At 46.0% G+C, this 16,648-nt stretch overlaps 1 protein-coding gene across 1 annotated transcript in view; it reads left to right on the plus strand.

The window, feature by feature from the left end:
* The first annotated feature begins 1,611 nt into the window (after positions 1-1,611).
* Positions 1,612-16,648, plus strand: part of LOC120041784 (voltage-gated potassium channel subunit beta-2-like) — a 72,447-nt gene continuing 57,410 nt past the window's right edge. The window contains exon 1 of the mRNA XM_038986647.1: positions 1,612-1,901. Within this exon, the coding sequence (XP_038842575.1) occupies positions 1,612-1,901 (290 nt within the window). The remainder of the gene's footprint in view (positions 1,902-16,648) is intronic.

A 16,648-nucleotide genomic window follows, 5' to 3' on the forward strand; every position in this document is an offset into this window, starting at 1 on the left:
TATAGATACTTTTGCACCTGTTTCCTCCAGCATCTTCACAAGGTCCTTTGCTGTTGTTCTGGGATTGATTTTCACTTTTTGCACCAAAGTACGTTCATCTCTAGGAGACAGCTCCTTCCTGAGCGGTATGACGGCTGCATGGTCCCACGGTGTTTATACTTGCGTACTGTTCTTTGTACAGATGAACGTGGTACCTTCAGGCGTTTGGTAATTGCTCCCAAGGATGAACCAGACTTGTGGAGGTCTACAATTTATTTTTCTGAGGTCTTGGCTGATGTCTTTTGATTTCCCATATTGTCAAGCAAAGAGGCCTTTGGAGGTAGGCCTTGAAATACATCCACAGGTACACCTCCAATTGACTCAAATGATGTCAATTAGCCTATCAGAAGCTTCTTAAGCCATGACATCGTTTTCTGGAATTTTCCCACCTGTTTAAAGGCACAGTCAACTTAGTGTATGTAAACTTCTGACCCACTGGAATTGTGATACAGTGAATTATAAGTGAAATAATATGTCTGCAAACAATTGTTGGAAAAATGACTTGTGTCATGCACAAAGTAGATGTCCTAACCGACTGGCCAAAACTATAGTTTGTTAACAAGAAATTTGTGGAGTGGTTGAAAAACGAGTTTTAATGACTCCAACCTAAGTATATGTAAACTTCCGACTTCAACTGTACTGTAGCTTGGAAAACAAACAGGATTCTGCGGGACAATATAAGCTTGTTTCCTCAGGTAATGTTGTTGGCTTCATGTTTTGTTTCCTTGCATGATACCTCTGAGTATGGCAATACTGGTATCATGACATCCCTAGTGTGTGTTTGTGTTACTATGTTAATCTGGGTGCAGATGTCAGGTATGGCGGTTTGCCCAGTTTCTCTCACTTAATCTGGACACACACGGTAATGGGAGGCATTAAATGTTTTTGACAAAATCCTGTTGTCAATCAAGCAGAGGGAAAGCGAAAAAGAGAGGAGGGAGAGAGAAGAGAGGGAGGTAGAGAGAGAGGAGACAGAGAAGGACGGAGGTGTTAGAGGAATAGATATTATAGAAGGATGGAGATAGAGGGATAATAAACGTATCGAGAGAGAGATCCGGACGGATAGAGAGACGGAGAGAGTGAATGAGAGACAAAGAAAGAAACAAAGAGAGTGTGTGAAAGAGAAACGGATAGAAAGACGGAAAGAGAGGCACAAAAAGAGAGAGAGGTGAGGAGGACAGATGGACGGCAGGAGAGAGAGAGGATAGAGTGGTGTTTCTGGACCCTCAACTCTCCGGCCAGACGCCATTTTGGGAAGAACCTGATCTCCCCTCCGAACCTGTAGGAACAACCCCCAAACCTGCCCTGACTTGTTGGAGGGCAGAACTGTGACCTGTTGGTCTATCCTTAACCCATGGAGGGTAAGATACCGGGATGTTAAGAAACATTTACCAAAGAGTTTCTAGAACACTCAACCAGAGAGTCTGCTGCTTCTTGGATCTAGAATCACCTGGAACAGGACAAGCTGAACACACTGAAGGCCTAGGACTCTGCTGAGTGGAGGGGTCAGGGGTTTTGGGTCAAGGGTCAGAGGTAGGGTTCGCTGCCAGGGGTAACAGTCTGTGATTCATCATGTCCGCAGGGCGACCGTCGGGTGCAGGCTGTGGCTCATCAGCCGGTAAAGGGGGAAAGTTCAGTGTGGAGGCACTGTATGGGTTCAGTAAGAAACCCAAAACATCCGCCACCGCTAAGAGTGGGTCGGGTAAGAGAGGGGGAGGAGGGAAGGAGGAGTCGGTTCTAGCAGGACAGATACTACAGGCTGCCAGGACACTGATGGAGCGACGGAGGCTGGAACTCTATCTCAGAGAGTGTGACCTCACGGTGACGGAGTGTACCGCAGAACAGACCGCTATGCCATACAGGTGGGTAGACAGTAGACACACACACAGAATGGTTCTGTAACCTGACTGAAAGTATGCTTTAATGTGACAGTAAGGGTATGCAACCAGGTGTTGGATGTACAGCAACCTTACCTTGGTCCAGGGAGATAGCAGCTTTACCTTGGACCAAGGTGACAGCAACCTGTCCTTGGTCCTGGGTGACTGCAACCTTACCTTGGTCCAGGGCGACAGCACCTTGCTTTGGTCCAGGGCAACAGCAACCTGTCCTTGGTGCAGGTTCGACATTACCTTACCTTGGTCCAGGGCAACAGCAACCTGTCCTTGTTCCAGGACGACAGCAACCTGTCCTTGGTCCAGGGCGACAGCACCTTACCTTGGTCCAGGGCGACAGCTATCTTACCTTGGTCCAGGGCGACAGCACCTTGCTTTGGTCCAGGGCAACAGCAACCTGTCCTTGGTGCAGGGCGACATTACATTACCTTGGTCCAGGGCAACAGCACCTTACCTTGGTCCAGGGCGACAGCAACCTGTCCTTGGTCCAGGGCGACAGCACCTTACCTTGGTCCAGGGCGACAGCACCTTGCCTTGGTCCAGGGCGACAGCAACCTGTCCTTGGTCCAGGGCGACAGCACCTTACCTTGGTCCAGGGCGACAGCTGTCTTACCTTGGTCCAGGGCGACAGCACCTTGCTTTGGTCCAGGGCAACAGCACCTTGCCTTGGTCCAGGGCGACAGCAACCTGTCCTTGGTCCAGGGCGACAGCACCTTACCTTGGTCTAGTGCGACAACACCTTACCTTGGTCCAGGGCCAGCTATCTTACCTTGGTCCAGGGCAACAGCTATCTTACCTTGGTCCAGGGCGACAGCTATCTTATCTTGGTCCAGGGCAACAGCACCTCACCTTGGTCCAGGGACAGCTATCTTACCTTGGTCCAGGGCGACAGCACATTACCTTGGTCCAGGGCCAGCGCTGTCTTGATTCCTTTTGGTCGGCCAGTCCAAGCTGGTTATTATTTGTTCAGACTAAAATAAATAGCTAAGTATCCCAAAAAGGAAAGTGCAAACAGGCATGCTTAAACTAAAGGTTCAAACCCTAAAACTGAAGGCATCATGGCCCCCAAACAAAACCAGTAAAACCAGAATACTACACTACTTACTAATTCTAGAGTAAAATGTAGTATACTTTAGAATATCATACTACACATTTTAGTATCCCTCGATCATGTGTTGATCTTACTGTAGAATGTTGTAGTATACCACAGTAAACAGTATTATCTGCAAAAACACTACTACAGTAAATAATAATACAGTAATGTCCGCAAAAACACTACTACAGTAAATAATAATACAGTAATGTCCGCAAAAACACTACTACAGTAAATAATAATACAGTAATGTCCGCAAAAACACTACTACAGTAAATAATAATACAGTAATGTCCGAAAAAACACTACTACAGTAAATAATAATACAGTAATGTCCGAAAAAACACTACTACAGTAAATAATAATACAGTAATGTCCGCAAAAACACTACTACAGTAAATAATAATACAGTAATGTCCGCAAAAACACTACTACAGTAAATAATAATACAGTAATGTCCGAAAAAACACTACTACAGTAAATAATAATACAGTAATGTCCGCAAAAACACTACTACAGTAAATAATAATACAGTAATGTCCGCAAAAACACTACTACAGTAAATAATAATACAGTAATGTCCGCAAAAACACTACTACAGTAAATAATAATACAGTAATGTCCGCAAAAACACTACAATCCGCTTTTTTAACTACACAATATATACAAAAGTATGTGGACACACCTTCAAATTGGTGGATTCCGCTATTTCAGCCACACCCATTGCTGACAGGTGTATAAATTCAAGCACACGACCATGCAATCTCTATAGACAAACATTGGCAGTAGAATGGCCTTACTGAAGAGATCAGTGACTTTCAAAGTGGCACCGTCATGAGATGCCACCTTTCCAGCAAGTCAGTTTGTCAAGTTTCTGCCCTGCTAGAGCTGCCCCCGGTCAGCTGTAAGTGCTGTTATTGTGAAGTGGAAACGTCTAGGAGCAACAACGGCTCAGTGGTAGGCCACACAAGCTCACAGAACGGGCCGAGTGATGAAGCGTGTAAAAATCGTCTGTCCCTGATTGAGAACCCGGCCAAAACATAGAAATACAAATAATAGAACTAAAGAACATAGAATGCCCACCCACAATCACACCCTGACCAAACCAAATAGAGACATAAAGGCTCTCTAAGGTCAGGGCGTGACAGTACCCCCCCCCCCCCCCCCTTAAGGTGCGGACTCCGGCCGCAAAACCTGAACCTATAGGGGAGGGTCTGGGTGGGCATCTATCCGCGGTGGCGGCTCAGGTGCGGGACGCAGACCCTGCTCCACCACTGGCTCACCCCACTTTGGTGGAACCTCTGGTGCGGGGACCCTCGTCGCCGACCCCGGACTGGGGACCCTCGTTGCGGGCCCCGGACTAGGCACCCTCGTTGCGGGCCCCGGACTGGGCACCCTCGTTGCGGGCATCGGACTGGGCACTGGAGACCGTCGCTGGAGGCTCCGGACTGGAGACCGTCGCTGGAGGCTCCGGACTGGAGAACGTCGCTGGAGGCTCCGGACTGGAGAACGTCGCTGGAGGCTCCGGACTGGGGACCGTCGCTGGAGGCTCCGGACTGGAGAATGTCGCTGGAGGCTCCGGACTGGGGACCGTCGCTGGATGCTCCGGACTGGGGACCGTCGCTGGAGGCTCCGGGACTGGGGACCGTCGCTGGAGGCTCCGGGACTGGGGACCGTCGCTGGAGGCTCCGGGACTGGGGACCGTCGCTGGAGGCTCCGGGACTGGGGACCGTCGCTGGAGGCTCCGGGACTGGGGACCGTCGCTGGAGGCTCCGGACTGGAGACCGTCGCTGGAGGCTCCGGACTGGAGGCCGTCGTTGGAGGCTTCGTGCCATGGATCGTCCCTGGAGGCTTCTTGCCATGGATCGTCACTGGAGGCTTCGTGCCATGGATCATCACTGGAGGCTTCGTGCCAGGGATCATCACTGGAGGCTTCTTGCCATGGATCATCACTGGTGGGAGGAGACGTATAGGCAGCCTGGTGCGTGGGGCTGCCACAGGGCTTACCAGGCTGGGGAGACATACAGGACGCCTGGTTCTGGGAGCAGGCACAGGATGAACCGGGCTGTGGGGGTGCACTGGAGATCTGGTGCTTATCCCTGGCACCACTCTTCCAGGCTGAATGCCCACTTCAGCACGGCACCTCCAGAGCGCAGGCACAGGTTGAACCGGGCTCTGGGGGAGCACTGGAGATCTGGTGCTCAGAACTTGCACCGCTCCTCTTGGCTGAATGCCCACTTTAGCCCGGAACGGGCGGAGCGCAGGCATAGGACGCACTGAGCAGTCACTGTGCGCAGAGCCGGCGCAGGATACGCTGGGCCGAAACGGCGCACCGGAGACCAAGAGCGCTGAGCTGGCACAATCCGCCCTGGCTGGATGCCCACTCTAGCGTGGCACTTGCGGAGAGCTGGCTCCGAACGCACCGGGCTGTGCACGCGCACTGGAGACACTGTGCGCTTTACCGCATAACACGGTGCCTGACCAGTACCACGCTCCTTGCGGTAAGCACGGGGAGTTGGCTCAGGTCTATAACCTGACTCCGCCATTCTCCCCGTGTGCCCCCCAAAAACAATTTGGGGGCTGCCTCTCGTGCCTGCTTCGATGACTTGCCTCCTCATACCGTTGCCGCTCCTCCTTCGCTGCCTTTAATTCCTCCTTTGGACGGCGATATTCCCCAGCCTGCCTCCAGGGTCCTTTACCGTCCAGGATTTCCTCCCAAGTCCATGAGTCCCTTTCTCCACGCTGCTTGTTCCTTTTGTGGTGGGTAGTTATGTCACGCTCGTCTTATGGCTCGTCGAAAGGAATGGACCAAGGTGCAGCGTTGTGAGCGTACATTTTAGTTTATTTAATGTCGCCAACAAAACAAGAAAATAACAAACGAACATAAAGCTACGTAGTGCTCACAGGCCACTACAAATAGACAACTACCCACAATCACAGGTGGGAAAAAGGGCTGCCTAAGTATGATCCCTAATCAGAGACAACGATAGACAGCTGCCTCTGATTGGGAACCACACTCGACCAGAAACAAAGAAATAATGAACATAGAATGCCCACCCAAATCACACTCTGACGAAACCAAATAAAGACGTAAAAAGGCTCTCTAAGGTCAGGCGTGACAGTTTCCTCATCTGAGTCTACTCTTGGGTTCCGATGTGTCGCCCCATGTAAAAAAGCATACAAACATTTACCAGCCAAGTAGAGGAGTCACTAAAGTCAGAAATAGCGATAAAATTAATCACTTACCTTTGATCTTCATATGGTTGCACTCACAAGACTCCCAGTTACACAGTAAATGTTTGTTTTGTTCGATAAAGTCCCTCTTTATGTCCCAAAAACTCTGTTTTGTTCAGTAATCCAATGGCTCCAAGGCGGTCACAACAGGCAGACGAGTACATACTAAAAGTACTGGTAAAGCTCGTCAAAACATGTCAAACGATGTTTATAATTAATCCTCAGGTTGTTTATTGTCTTTATAATCAATATTTCAACCGGACAATACCGTTTTCAACGGCCAAATCAGGTCTGCATTCTTCCCCTGTCCTCTGACCAAAATAGCTTTTTACTCGTCGTTTTTCAAAATAAAAGCCTGAAACCATGTCTAAAGACTGTTGACATCTAGTGGAAGCCATAGGAACTGCAATCTGATTCCTAACCCATTGGATTCTCTATAGGCATTGAGTTGAAAAACAGCCACATGAAAATAATTCCACTTCCTGGATGGATTTTTCTCAGGTTTTCGCCTGCCATATCAGTTCTGTTATACTCACATACATTTTTGTAACAGTCTTGGAAACTTTAGAGTGTTTTCTATCCAAATCTACCAATTATATGCATATCCTAGCTTCTGGGCCTGAGTAACAGGCAGTTTACTTTGGGCACGCTTTTCATCCGGGGGTGAAAACACTGCCCCCTACCCAAGAGAGGTTAACAAATGTACTGGGCCGTGCACACTACCCTCTGTAACGCCTTACGGTTGGATGACAAGCAATTGTCAAGCGGTGATGCAGCCAGTCAAGATGTTCTCAATGGTGCAGCTGTAGAACTTTTTGAAGATCTGAGGGCCCATGCCAAATCTTTTCAGCCTCCTGAGGCGCAAGAGGCGTATCTACTTAACGACTGTGTTGATGTGTGGACCATGTTAATTCCTTTGTGATGTGGACACCGATGAACTTGAAGCTCTCGACCTGCTCCACTACAGCCCCATCGATATGAATGGGGGTGAATTGTGTTCTCCACAGGGTATAGAAAAGAACAGAAGCTCTGCACTATCCGTTCAGACCCCAGTCCTACCTACCTACAATGTGCTATTTTAGTATAGTATAGTACATACAGTATAGTACAGCATAAACTGGGTGGTTCGAGTTCTGAATGTTGATTGGTTGACAGCCGTGGTATACCTATTTATTATATACCTATCTATTTATGTTGGTAACCAGTTTATAATAGGGGTTTGTGGTATATGGCCAATATACCATGGCTAAGGGTGCATCGTGCTTAAAAACAGTCCTTAGCTGTGGTATATTGGCCATATACTACACCCCCTCGTGCCTTATTGCTTATGTCCAGCTACCTCTCTGTGACCTCTCTGTGACCTGTGAATTCTGACCTGTGACCCCCAGGTGTGAGGGAAAGAATTCTAGAGGTCATGAAGGAAGCTCACTCTAACACAGGTGCTGATTGGTTAGTTGAGAGGCTGTCACTCTAACACACGTGCTGATTGGTTAATGGTCGTCTGCTGAGTGAGTTGAGAGGCTGTCACTCTAACACACGTGCTGATTGGTTAGTTGAGAGGCTGTCACTCTAACACACGTGCTGATTGGTTAATGGTGGTCTGCTGAGTGAGTTGAGAGGCTGTCACTCTAACACACTCTAACATATTTGTTTCATTAGTCCATTGTTGATGTAGTCAAAATACAGAAATACAGCCAGTATGAAGCAGTTAGCCTCTTATGATGCTACTGTGTGTTTAGCCTCTTATGATGCTACTGTATGTTTAGCCTCATATGATGCTACTGTGTGTTTAGCCTCTTATGATGCTACTGTATGTTTAGCCTCATATGATGCTACTGTATGTTTAGCCTCATATGATGCTACTGTATGTTTAGCCTCATATGATGCTACTGTATGTTTAGCCTCATATGATGCTACTGTGTGTTTAGCCTCTTAGGATGCTACTGTATGTTTAGCCTCTTATGATGCTACTGTGTGTTTAGCCTCTTATGGTGCTACTGAATGTTTAGCCTCTTATGATGCTACTGTATGTTTAGCCTCATATGATGCTACTGTGTGTTTAGCCTCTTATGATGCTACTGTGTGTTTAGCCTCATATGATGCTACTGTGTGTTTAGCCTCTTATGATGCTACTGTATGTTTAGCCTCTTATGATGCTACTGTGTGTTTAGCCTCTTATGATGCTACTGTGTGTTTAGCCTCATATGATGCTACTGTGTGTTTAGCCTCTTATGATTCTACTGTGTGTTTAGCCTCTAATGATGCTACTGTGTGTTTAGCCTCTTATGATGCTACTGTATGTTTAGCCTCTCATGATGCTACTGTGTGTTTAGCCTTATATCATGCTACCTTGTGTTTAGCCTCTTATGATGCTACTGTGTGTTTAGCCTCATAAGATGCTACTGTGTGTTTAGCCTCTTATAATGCTACTGTATGTTTAGCCTCTTAGGATGCTACTGTGGGTTTAGCCTCTTATGGTGCTACTGTATGTTTAGCCTCATATGATGCTACTGTGTGTTTAGCCTCATATGATGCTACTGTATGTTTAGCCTCTTATGATGCTACTGTGTGTTTAGCCTCTTATGGTGCTACTGTGTGTTTAGCCTCATATGATGCTACTGTGTGTTTAGCCTCTTATGATGCTACTGTGGGTTTAGCCTCTTACGGTGCTACTGTATGTTTAGCCTCTTATGGTGCTACTGTGTGTTTAGCCTCTTATGATGCTACTGTGTGTTTAGCCTCTTATGATGCTACTGTTTGTTTAGCCTCTTATGATGCTACTGTATGTTTAGCCTCTTATGATGCTACTGAATGTTTAGCCTCTTATGATGCTACTGTATGTTTAGCCTCTCATGATGCTACTGTATGTTTAGCCTCTCATGATGCTACTGTATGTTTAGCCTCTTATGATGCTACTGTGTGTTTAGCCTCTTATGGTGCTACTGTGTGTTTAGCCTCATATGATGCTACTGTGTGTTTAGCCTCTTATGATGCTACTGTGGGTTTAGCCTCTTACGGTGCTACTGTATGTTTAGCCTCTTATGGTGCTACTGTGTGTTTAGCCTCTTATGATGCTACTGTGTGTTTAGCCTCTTATGATGCTACTGTTTGTTTAGCCTCTTATGATGCTACTGTATGTTTAGCCTCTTATGATGCTACTGAATGTTTAGCCTCTTATGATGCTACTGTATGTTTAGCCTCTCATGATGCTACTGTATGTTTAGCCTCTCATGATGCTACTGTATGTTTAGCCTCTTATGATGCTACTGTATGTTTAGCCTCTTATGATGCTACTGTGTGTTTAGCCTCTTATGGTGCTACTGTGTGTTTAGCCTTATATCTTGCTACCTTGTGTTTAGCCTCTTATGATGCTACTGTGTGTTTAGCCTCTTATGGTGCTACTGTGTGTTTAGCCTCATATGATGCTACTGTATGTTTAGCCTCTTATGATGCTACTGTGTGTTTAGCCTCTTATGATGCTACTGTGTGTTTAGCCTCTTATGATGCTACTGTATGTTTAGCCTCATTTGATGCTACTGTGTGTTTAGCCTCTTATGATGCTACTGTAAGTTTAGCCTCTTATGATGCTACTGTATGTTTAGCTTCTTATGATGCTACTATATGTTTAGCCTCTCATGATGCTACTGTATGTTTAGCCTTATATCATGCTACCTTGTGTTTAGCCTCTTATGATGCTACTGTATGTTTAGCCTCTTATGATGCTACTGTGTGTTTAGCCTCTTATGATGCTACTGTATGTTTAGCCTCTCATGATGCTACTGTATGTTTAGCCTCTCATGATGCTACTGTATGTTTAGCCTCTTATGATGCTACTGTATGTTTAGCCTCTTATGATGCTACTGTGTGTTTAGCCTCTTATGGTGCTACTGTGTGTTTAGCCTTATATCATGCTACCTTGTGTTTAGCCCCTTATGATGCTACTGTGTGTTTAGCCTCTTATGGTGCTACTGTGTGTTTAGCCTCATATGATGCTACTGTATGTTTAGCCTCTTATGATGCTACTGTGTGTTTAGCCTCTTATGATGCTACTGTGTGTTTAGCCTCTTATGATGCTACTGTATGTTTAGCCTCATTTGATGCTACTGTGTGTTTAGCCTCTTATGATGCTACTGTAAGTTTAGCCTCTTATGATGCTACTGTATGTTTAGCTTCTTATGATGCTACTATATGTTTAGCCTCTCATGATGCTACTGTATGTTTAGCCTTATATCATGCTACCTTGTGTTTAGCCTCTTATGATGCTACTGTATGTTTAGCCTCTTATGATGCTACTGTGTGTTTAGCCTCTTATGATGCTACTGTGTGTTTAGCCTCATATGATGCTACTGTATGTTTAGCCTCTTATGATGCTACTGTGTGTTTAGCCTCTAATGATGCTACTGTGTGTTTAGCCTCTTATGATGCTACTGTATGTTTAGCCTCTCATGATGGTACTGTGTGTTTAGCCTTATATCATGCTACCTTGTGTTTAGCCTCTTATGATGCTACTGTGTGTTTAGCCTCATAAGATGCTACTGTGTGTTTAGCCTCTTATAATGCTACTGTATGTTTAGCCTCTTAGGATGCTACTGTGTGTTTAGCCTCATATGATGCTACTGTATGTTTAGCCTCTTATGATGCTACTGTGTGTTTAGCCTCATATGATGCTACTGTGTGTTTAGCCTCTTATGATGCTACTGTATGTTTAGCCTCTTATGATGCTACTGTGGGTTTAGCCTCTTATGATGCTACTGAATGTTTAGCCTCTTATGATGCTACTGTATGTTTAGCCTCTTATGATGCTACTGTATGTTTAGCCTTATATCATGCTACTGTGTGTTTAGCCTCTTATGATGCTACTGTGTGTTTAGCCTCATATGATGCTACTGTGTGTTTAGCCTCTTATGATGCTACTGTATGTTTAGCCTTATATCATGCTACTGTGTGTTTAGCCTCTTATGATGCTACTGTGTGTTTAGCCTCTTATGATGCTACTGAATGTTTAGCCTCATATGATGCTACTGTATGTTTAGCCTCATATGATGCTACTGTATGTTTAGCCTCTTATGATGCTACTGTGTGTTTAGCCTCTTATGATGCTACTGTGTGTTTAGCCTCTTATGGTGCTACTGAATGTTTAGCCTCTTATGATGCTACTGTATGTTTAGCCTCTTATGATGCTACTGAATGTTTAGCCTCTTATGATGCTATTGTATGTTTAGCCTCTTAAGATGCTACTGTATGTTTAGCCTTATATCATACTACTGTGTGTTTAGCCTCTTATGATGCTACTGTGTGTTTAGCCTCTTATGATGCTACTGTATGTTTAGCCTTATATCATGCTACTGTGTGTTTAGCCTCTTATGATGCTACTGTGTGTTTAGCCTCTTATGATGCTACTGAATGTTTAGCCTCATATGATGCTACTGTATGTTTAGCCTCTTATGATGCTACTGTATGTTTAGCCTCTTATGATGCTACTGTGTGTTTAGCCTCTTATGATGCTACTGTATGTTTAGCCTCTTATGATGCTACTGTATGTTTAGCCTCTTATGGTGCTACTGTATGTTTAGCCTCTTATGGTGCTACTGTATGTTTAGCCTCTTATGATGCTACTGTATGTTTAGCCTCTTATGATGCTACTGTATGTTTAGCCTCTTATGATGCTACTGTATGTTTAGCCTCTTATGATGCTACTGTGTGTTTAGCCTCTTATGATGCTACTGTGTGTTTAGCCTCTTATGATGCTACTGTGTGTTTAGCCTCTTATGATGCTACTGTGTGTTTAGCCTCTTATGATGCTACTGTGTGTTTAGCCTCTTATGATGCAACTGTGTGTTTAGCCTCTTATGGTGCTACTGTGTGTTTAGCCTCATATGATGCTACTGTGTGTTTAGCCTCTTATGATGCTACTGTGTGTTTAGCCTCATATGATGCTACTGTGTGTTTAGCCTCTTATGATGCTACTGTATGTTTAGCCTCTTATGATGCTACTGTGTGTTTAGCCTCATATGATGCTACTGTGTGTTTAGCCTCTTATGATGCTACTGCATGTTTAGCCTCATATGATGCTACTGTGTGTTTAGCCTCATATGATGCTACTGTGTGTTTAGCCTCTTATGATGCTACTGTATGTTTAGCCTCTTATGATGCTACTGCATGTTTAGCCTCATATGATGCTACTGTGTGTTTAGCCTCTTATGGTGCTACTGTATGTTTAGCCTCTTATGATGCTACTGTATGTTTAGCCTCTTATGATGCTACTGTGTGTTTAGCCTCTTATGATGCTACTGTGTGTTTAGCCTCTTATGATGCTACTGTATGTTTAGCCTCTTATGGTGCTACTGTATGTTTAGCCTCTTATGATGCTACTGTATGTTTAGCCTCATATGATGCTACTGTGTGTTTAGCCTCTTATGATGCTACTGTATGTTTAGCCTCTTATGATGCTACTGCGTGTTTAGCCTCATACCGGCTGTTTTTCTGTATTTTGAAAGTTATACATCTTAGACTTGATACCTGACATTTAAGAGATATCTTATCCACCTGTACACACCTCTCTCTGTGTGTGTGTGTGTGTGTGTGTGTGTGAGTGAGAGAGAGAGAGAGAGAGCAGGTGTATTCTCTGTTTCAGTGCAAACAAACAGAACATATTTGGTGGAGGGAAAGGGTATTATGTCTTGTTACTAGCCATCTGTCTATAATCCAGGAAAAGTGCTTTAAAACAGCACTGGCGTCTTTTTCTCTCCGTCTGTCCGTGTGTGTGTGTATATCTCTCCCTGTGTGTGTGTGTTTGTACCTGTGTGTGTGTGTGTTTTTGTCTCTCCGTGTGTGTGTGTGTGTGTGTGTGTGTGTGTGTGTGTGTGTGTGTGTGTGTGTGTGTGTGTGTGTGTGTGTGTGTGTGTGTGTAATATTTTGGATCGGTTATATAACCCATTGCCCTTCATGGTTGTGAGGTCTGGGGTCCGCTCACCAACCAAAAATTCATAAAATGGGACGAAACCCAAATTGAGACTCAGTGTACAGCTCAGATTGCTGCAAAAACATCCTCAGTGTACAAGAAAGAGAGAGAGATGGATGGTCATGGTGATGGTGTGTTTCCTGATTGTTGGGCCTGTTGTTTCCTGACTGTTGGGCCTGTTGTTTCCTGACTGTTGGGCCTGTTGTTTCCTGATTGTTGGGTCGGTTGTTTCCTGATTGTTGGGTCTGTTGTTTCCTGATTGTTGGGCCTGTTGTTTCCTGATTGTTGGGCCTGTTGGTTCCTGATTGTTGGGCCGGTTGTTTCCTGATCGTGGGGCCTGTTGTTTCCTGATTGTTGGGCCTGTTGTTTCCTGATTGTTGGGCCTGTTGTTTCCTGATTGTTGGGCCGGTTGTTTCCTGATCGTGGGGCCTGTTGTTTCCTGATTGTTGGGCCTGTTGTTTCCTGATTGTTGGGCCGGTTGTTTCCTGATTGTTGGGCCGGTTGTTTCCTGATTGTTGGGCCTGTTGTTTCCTGATTGTTGGGCCTGTTGTTTCCTGATTGTTGGGCCTGTTGTTTCCTGATTGTTGGGCCTGTTGTTTCCTGATTGTTGGGCCTGTTGTTTCCTGATTGTTGAGCCGGTTGTTTCCTGATTGTTGGGCCGGTTGTTTCCTGATTGTTGGGCCGGTTGTTTCCTGATTGTTGGGCCGGTTGTTTCCTGATTGTTGGGCCGGTTGTTTCCTGATTGTTGGGTCGGTTGTTTCCTGATTGTTGGGCCGGTTGTTTCCTGATTGTTGGGCCGGTTGTTTCCTGATTGTTGGGCCGGTTGTTTCCTGATTGTTGGGCCGGTTGTTTCCTGATTGTTGGGCCGGTTGTTTCCTGATTGTTGGGCCGGTTGTTTCCTGATTGTTGGGCCGGTTGTTTCCTGATTGTTGGGCCGGTTGTTTCCTGATTGTTGGGCCGGTTGTTTCCTGATTGTTGGGCCGGTTGTTTCCTGATTGTTGGGCCGGTTGTTTCCTGATTGTTGGGCCGGTTGTTTCCTGATGATCGTTGGGCTGTTGTTTCCTGATTGTTTGGCCTGTTGTTTCCTGATTGTTAGGGGCCGGTTGTTTCCTGACTTGTTGGGCCCTGTTGTTTCCTGATTCGTTGGGCCTGTTGTTTCCTGATTCGTTGGGTCGGTTGGTTCCTAGATTCGTTGGGCCTGTTGTTTCCTGATTCGTTGTGGGCCCTGTGGTTTCCTGATTCGTTGGGGCCGGTTGTTTCCTTGATTCGTTGGGTCTGTTTGTTGCCTGATTCGTTGGGTCGGTTGTTTCCTGATTGTTGGGCCTGTTGTTTCCTGATTGTTGGGCCATGGTTGTTTCCTGATTGTTGGGTCTGTTGTATTCGCTGATTGTTGGGTCTGTTGTTTCCTGATTGTTGGTTGTTCCTGTTTGTTGGGTCTGTTGTTCCTGATCGTTGGGTTGTTGATTGGACTGTTGTTCCTGATTGTTGGGCCTGGTGTTTCCTGATTCGTTGGGGCCCTGTTGTTTCCTGATTCGTTGGGCCCTGGGTTGTTTCCTGATCTGTTGGGCCGGTTGTTCCTGATTGTTGGGCCTGTTGTTTCCTGATATGTTTGTGCCTGTTGTTTCCTAATTGTTGGGCCGGTTGTTTCCTGAAAAAAAAAAATTCGTTTGGGCCGTTGTTTCCTGATTGTTGGGTCGGTTGTTTCCGGATTGTTTGGGCCTGGTTGTTTCCTGATTGTTGGGCCTGTTGTTCCTGATTGTTGGGTCCGTTTGTTTCTGATTCGTTGGGCCTGTTGTTTCCTGATTGTTGGGCCGGTTGGTTTCCTGATTGTTGGGTCGGTTGTGTTCCTGATTGTTGGGTCGGTTTGTTTCCTGATTGTTGGGTCTGTTGTTTCCTGATCGTTTGGGTCTGTTGTTTCCTGATTGTTGGGCCTGTTGTATTCCTGATTGTTGGGCGCTGTTGTTTCCTGATTGTTGAGCCTGTTGTTTCCTGATTCGTTGGGCCGGTTGTTTCCTGATCTGTTGGGCCGGTTGTTTCCTGATTCGTTGGGCCCTGTTGTTTCCTGATTGTTGGGCCTGTTGTTTCCTGATTGTTGGGCCGGTTGTTTCCTGATTGTTTGGGTCTGTTGTTTCCTGATTGTTGGGTCTGTTGTTTCCTGATTGTTGGGCCGGTTGTTTCCTGATTGTTGGGCCGGTTGTTTCCTGATTGTTGGACCTGTTGTTTCCTGATTGTTGGGTCGGTTGTTTCCTGATTGTTGGGCCGGTTGTTTCCTGATTGTTGGGCCTGTTGTTTCCTGATTGTTGGGCCTGTTGTTTCCTGATTGTTGGGCCTGTTGTTTCCTGATTGTTGGGTCTGTTGTTTCCTGATTGTTGGGTCGGTTGTTTCCTGATTGTTGGGTCGGTTGTTTCCTGATTGTTGGGTCTGTTGTTTCCTGATTGTTGGGCCTGTTGTTTCCTGATTGTTGGGCCTGTTGTTTCCTGATTGTTGGGCCGGTTGTTTCCTGATTGTTGGGTCTGTTGTTTCCTGATTGTTGGGTCTGTTGTTTCCTGATCGTTGGGCCTGTTGTTTCCTGATCGTGGGGCCTGTTGGTTCCTGATTGTTGGGTCTGTTGTTTCCTGATCGTTGGGTCTGTTGTTTCCTGATTGTTGAGCCGGTTGTTTCCTGATTGTTGGGCCTGTTGTTTCCTGATTGTTGGGCCTGTTGTTTCCTGATTGTTGGGCCTGTTGTTTCCTGATTGTTGGGCCTGTTGTTTCCTGATTGTTGGGCCTGTTGTTTCCTGATTGTTTGGCCTGTTGTTTCCTGATTGTTGGGCCGGTTGTTTCCTGATTGTTGGGCCGGTTGTTTCCTGATTGTTGGGCCGGTTGTTTCCTGATTGTTGGGCCGGTTGTTTCCTGATTGTTGGGCCTGTTGTTTCCTGATTGTTGGGCCGGTTGGTTCCTGATTGTTGGGCCTGTTGGTTCCTGATTGTTGGGTCTGTTGTTTCCTGATTGTTGGGCCGGTTGTTTCCTGATTGTTGGGTCGGTTGTTTCCTGATTGTTGGGCCTGTTGTTTCCTGATTGTTGGGCCTGTTGTTTCCTGATTGTTGGGCCTGTTGTTTCCTGATTGTTGGGCCTGTTGTTTCCTGATTGTTGGGCCTGTTGTTTCCTGATTGTTGGGCCTGTTGTTTCCTGATTGTTGGGCCTGTTGTTTCCTGATTGTTGGGCCTGTTGTTTCCTGATTGTTGGGCCTGTTGTTTCCTGATTGTTGGGTCGGTTGTTTCCTGATTGTTGGGCCTGTTGTTTCCTGATTGTTGGGTCGGTTGTTTCCTGATTGTTGGGCCTGTTGTTTCCTGATTGTTGGGCCTGTTGTTTCCTGATTGTTGGGCCTGTTGTTTCCTGATTGTTGGGCCGGTTGTTTCCTGATTGTTGGGCCTGTTGTTTCCTGATTGTT

Source organism: Salvelinus namaycush, unplaced genomic scaffold (genome assembly GCF_016432855.1).
Source record: "Salvelinus namaycush isolate Seneca unplaced genomic scaffold, SaNama_1.0 Scaffold540, whole genome shotgun sequence".
Classification (NCBI taxonomy): Eukaryota; Metazoa; Chordata; class Actinopteri; order Salmoniformes; family Salmonidae; genus Salvelinus; species Salvelinus namaycush.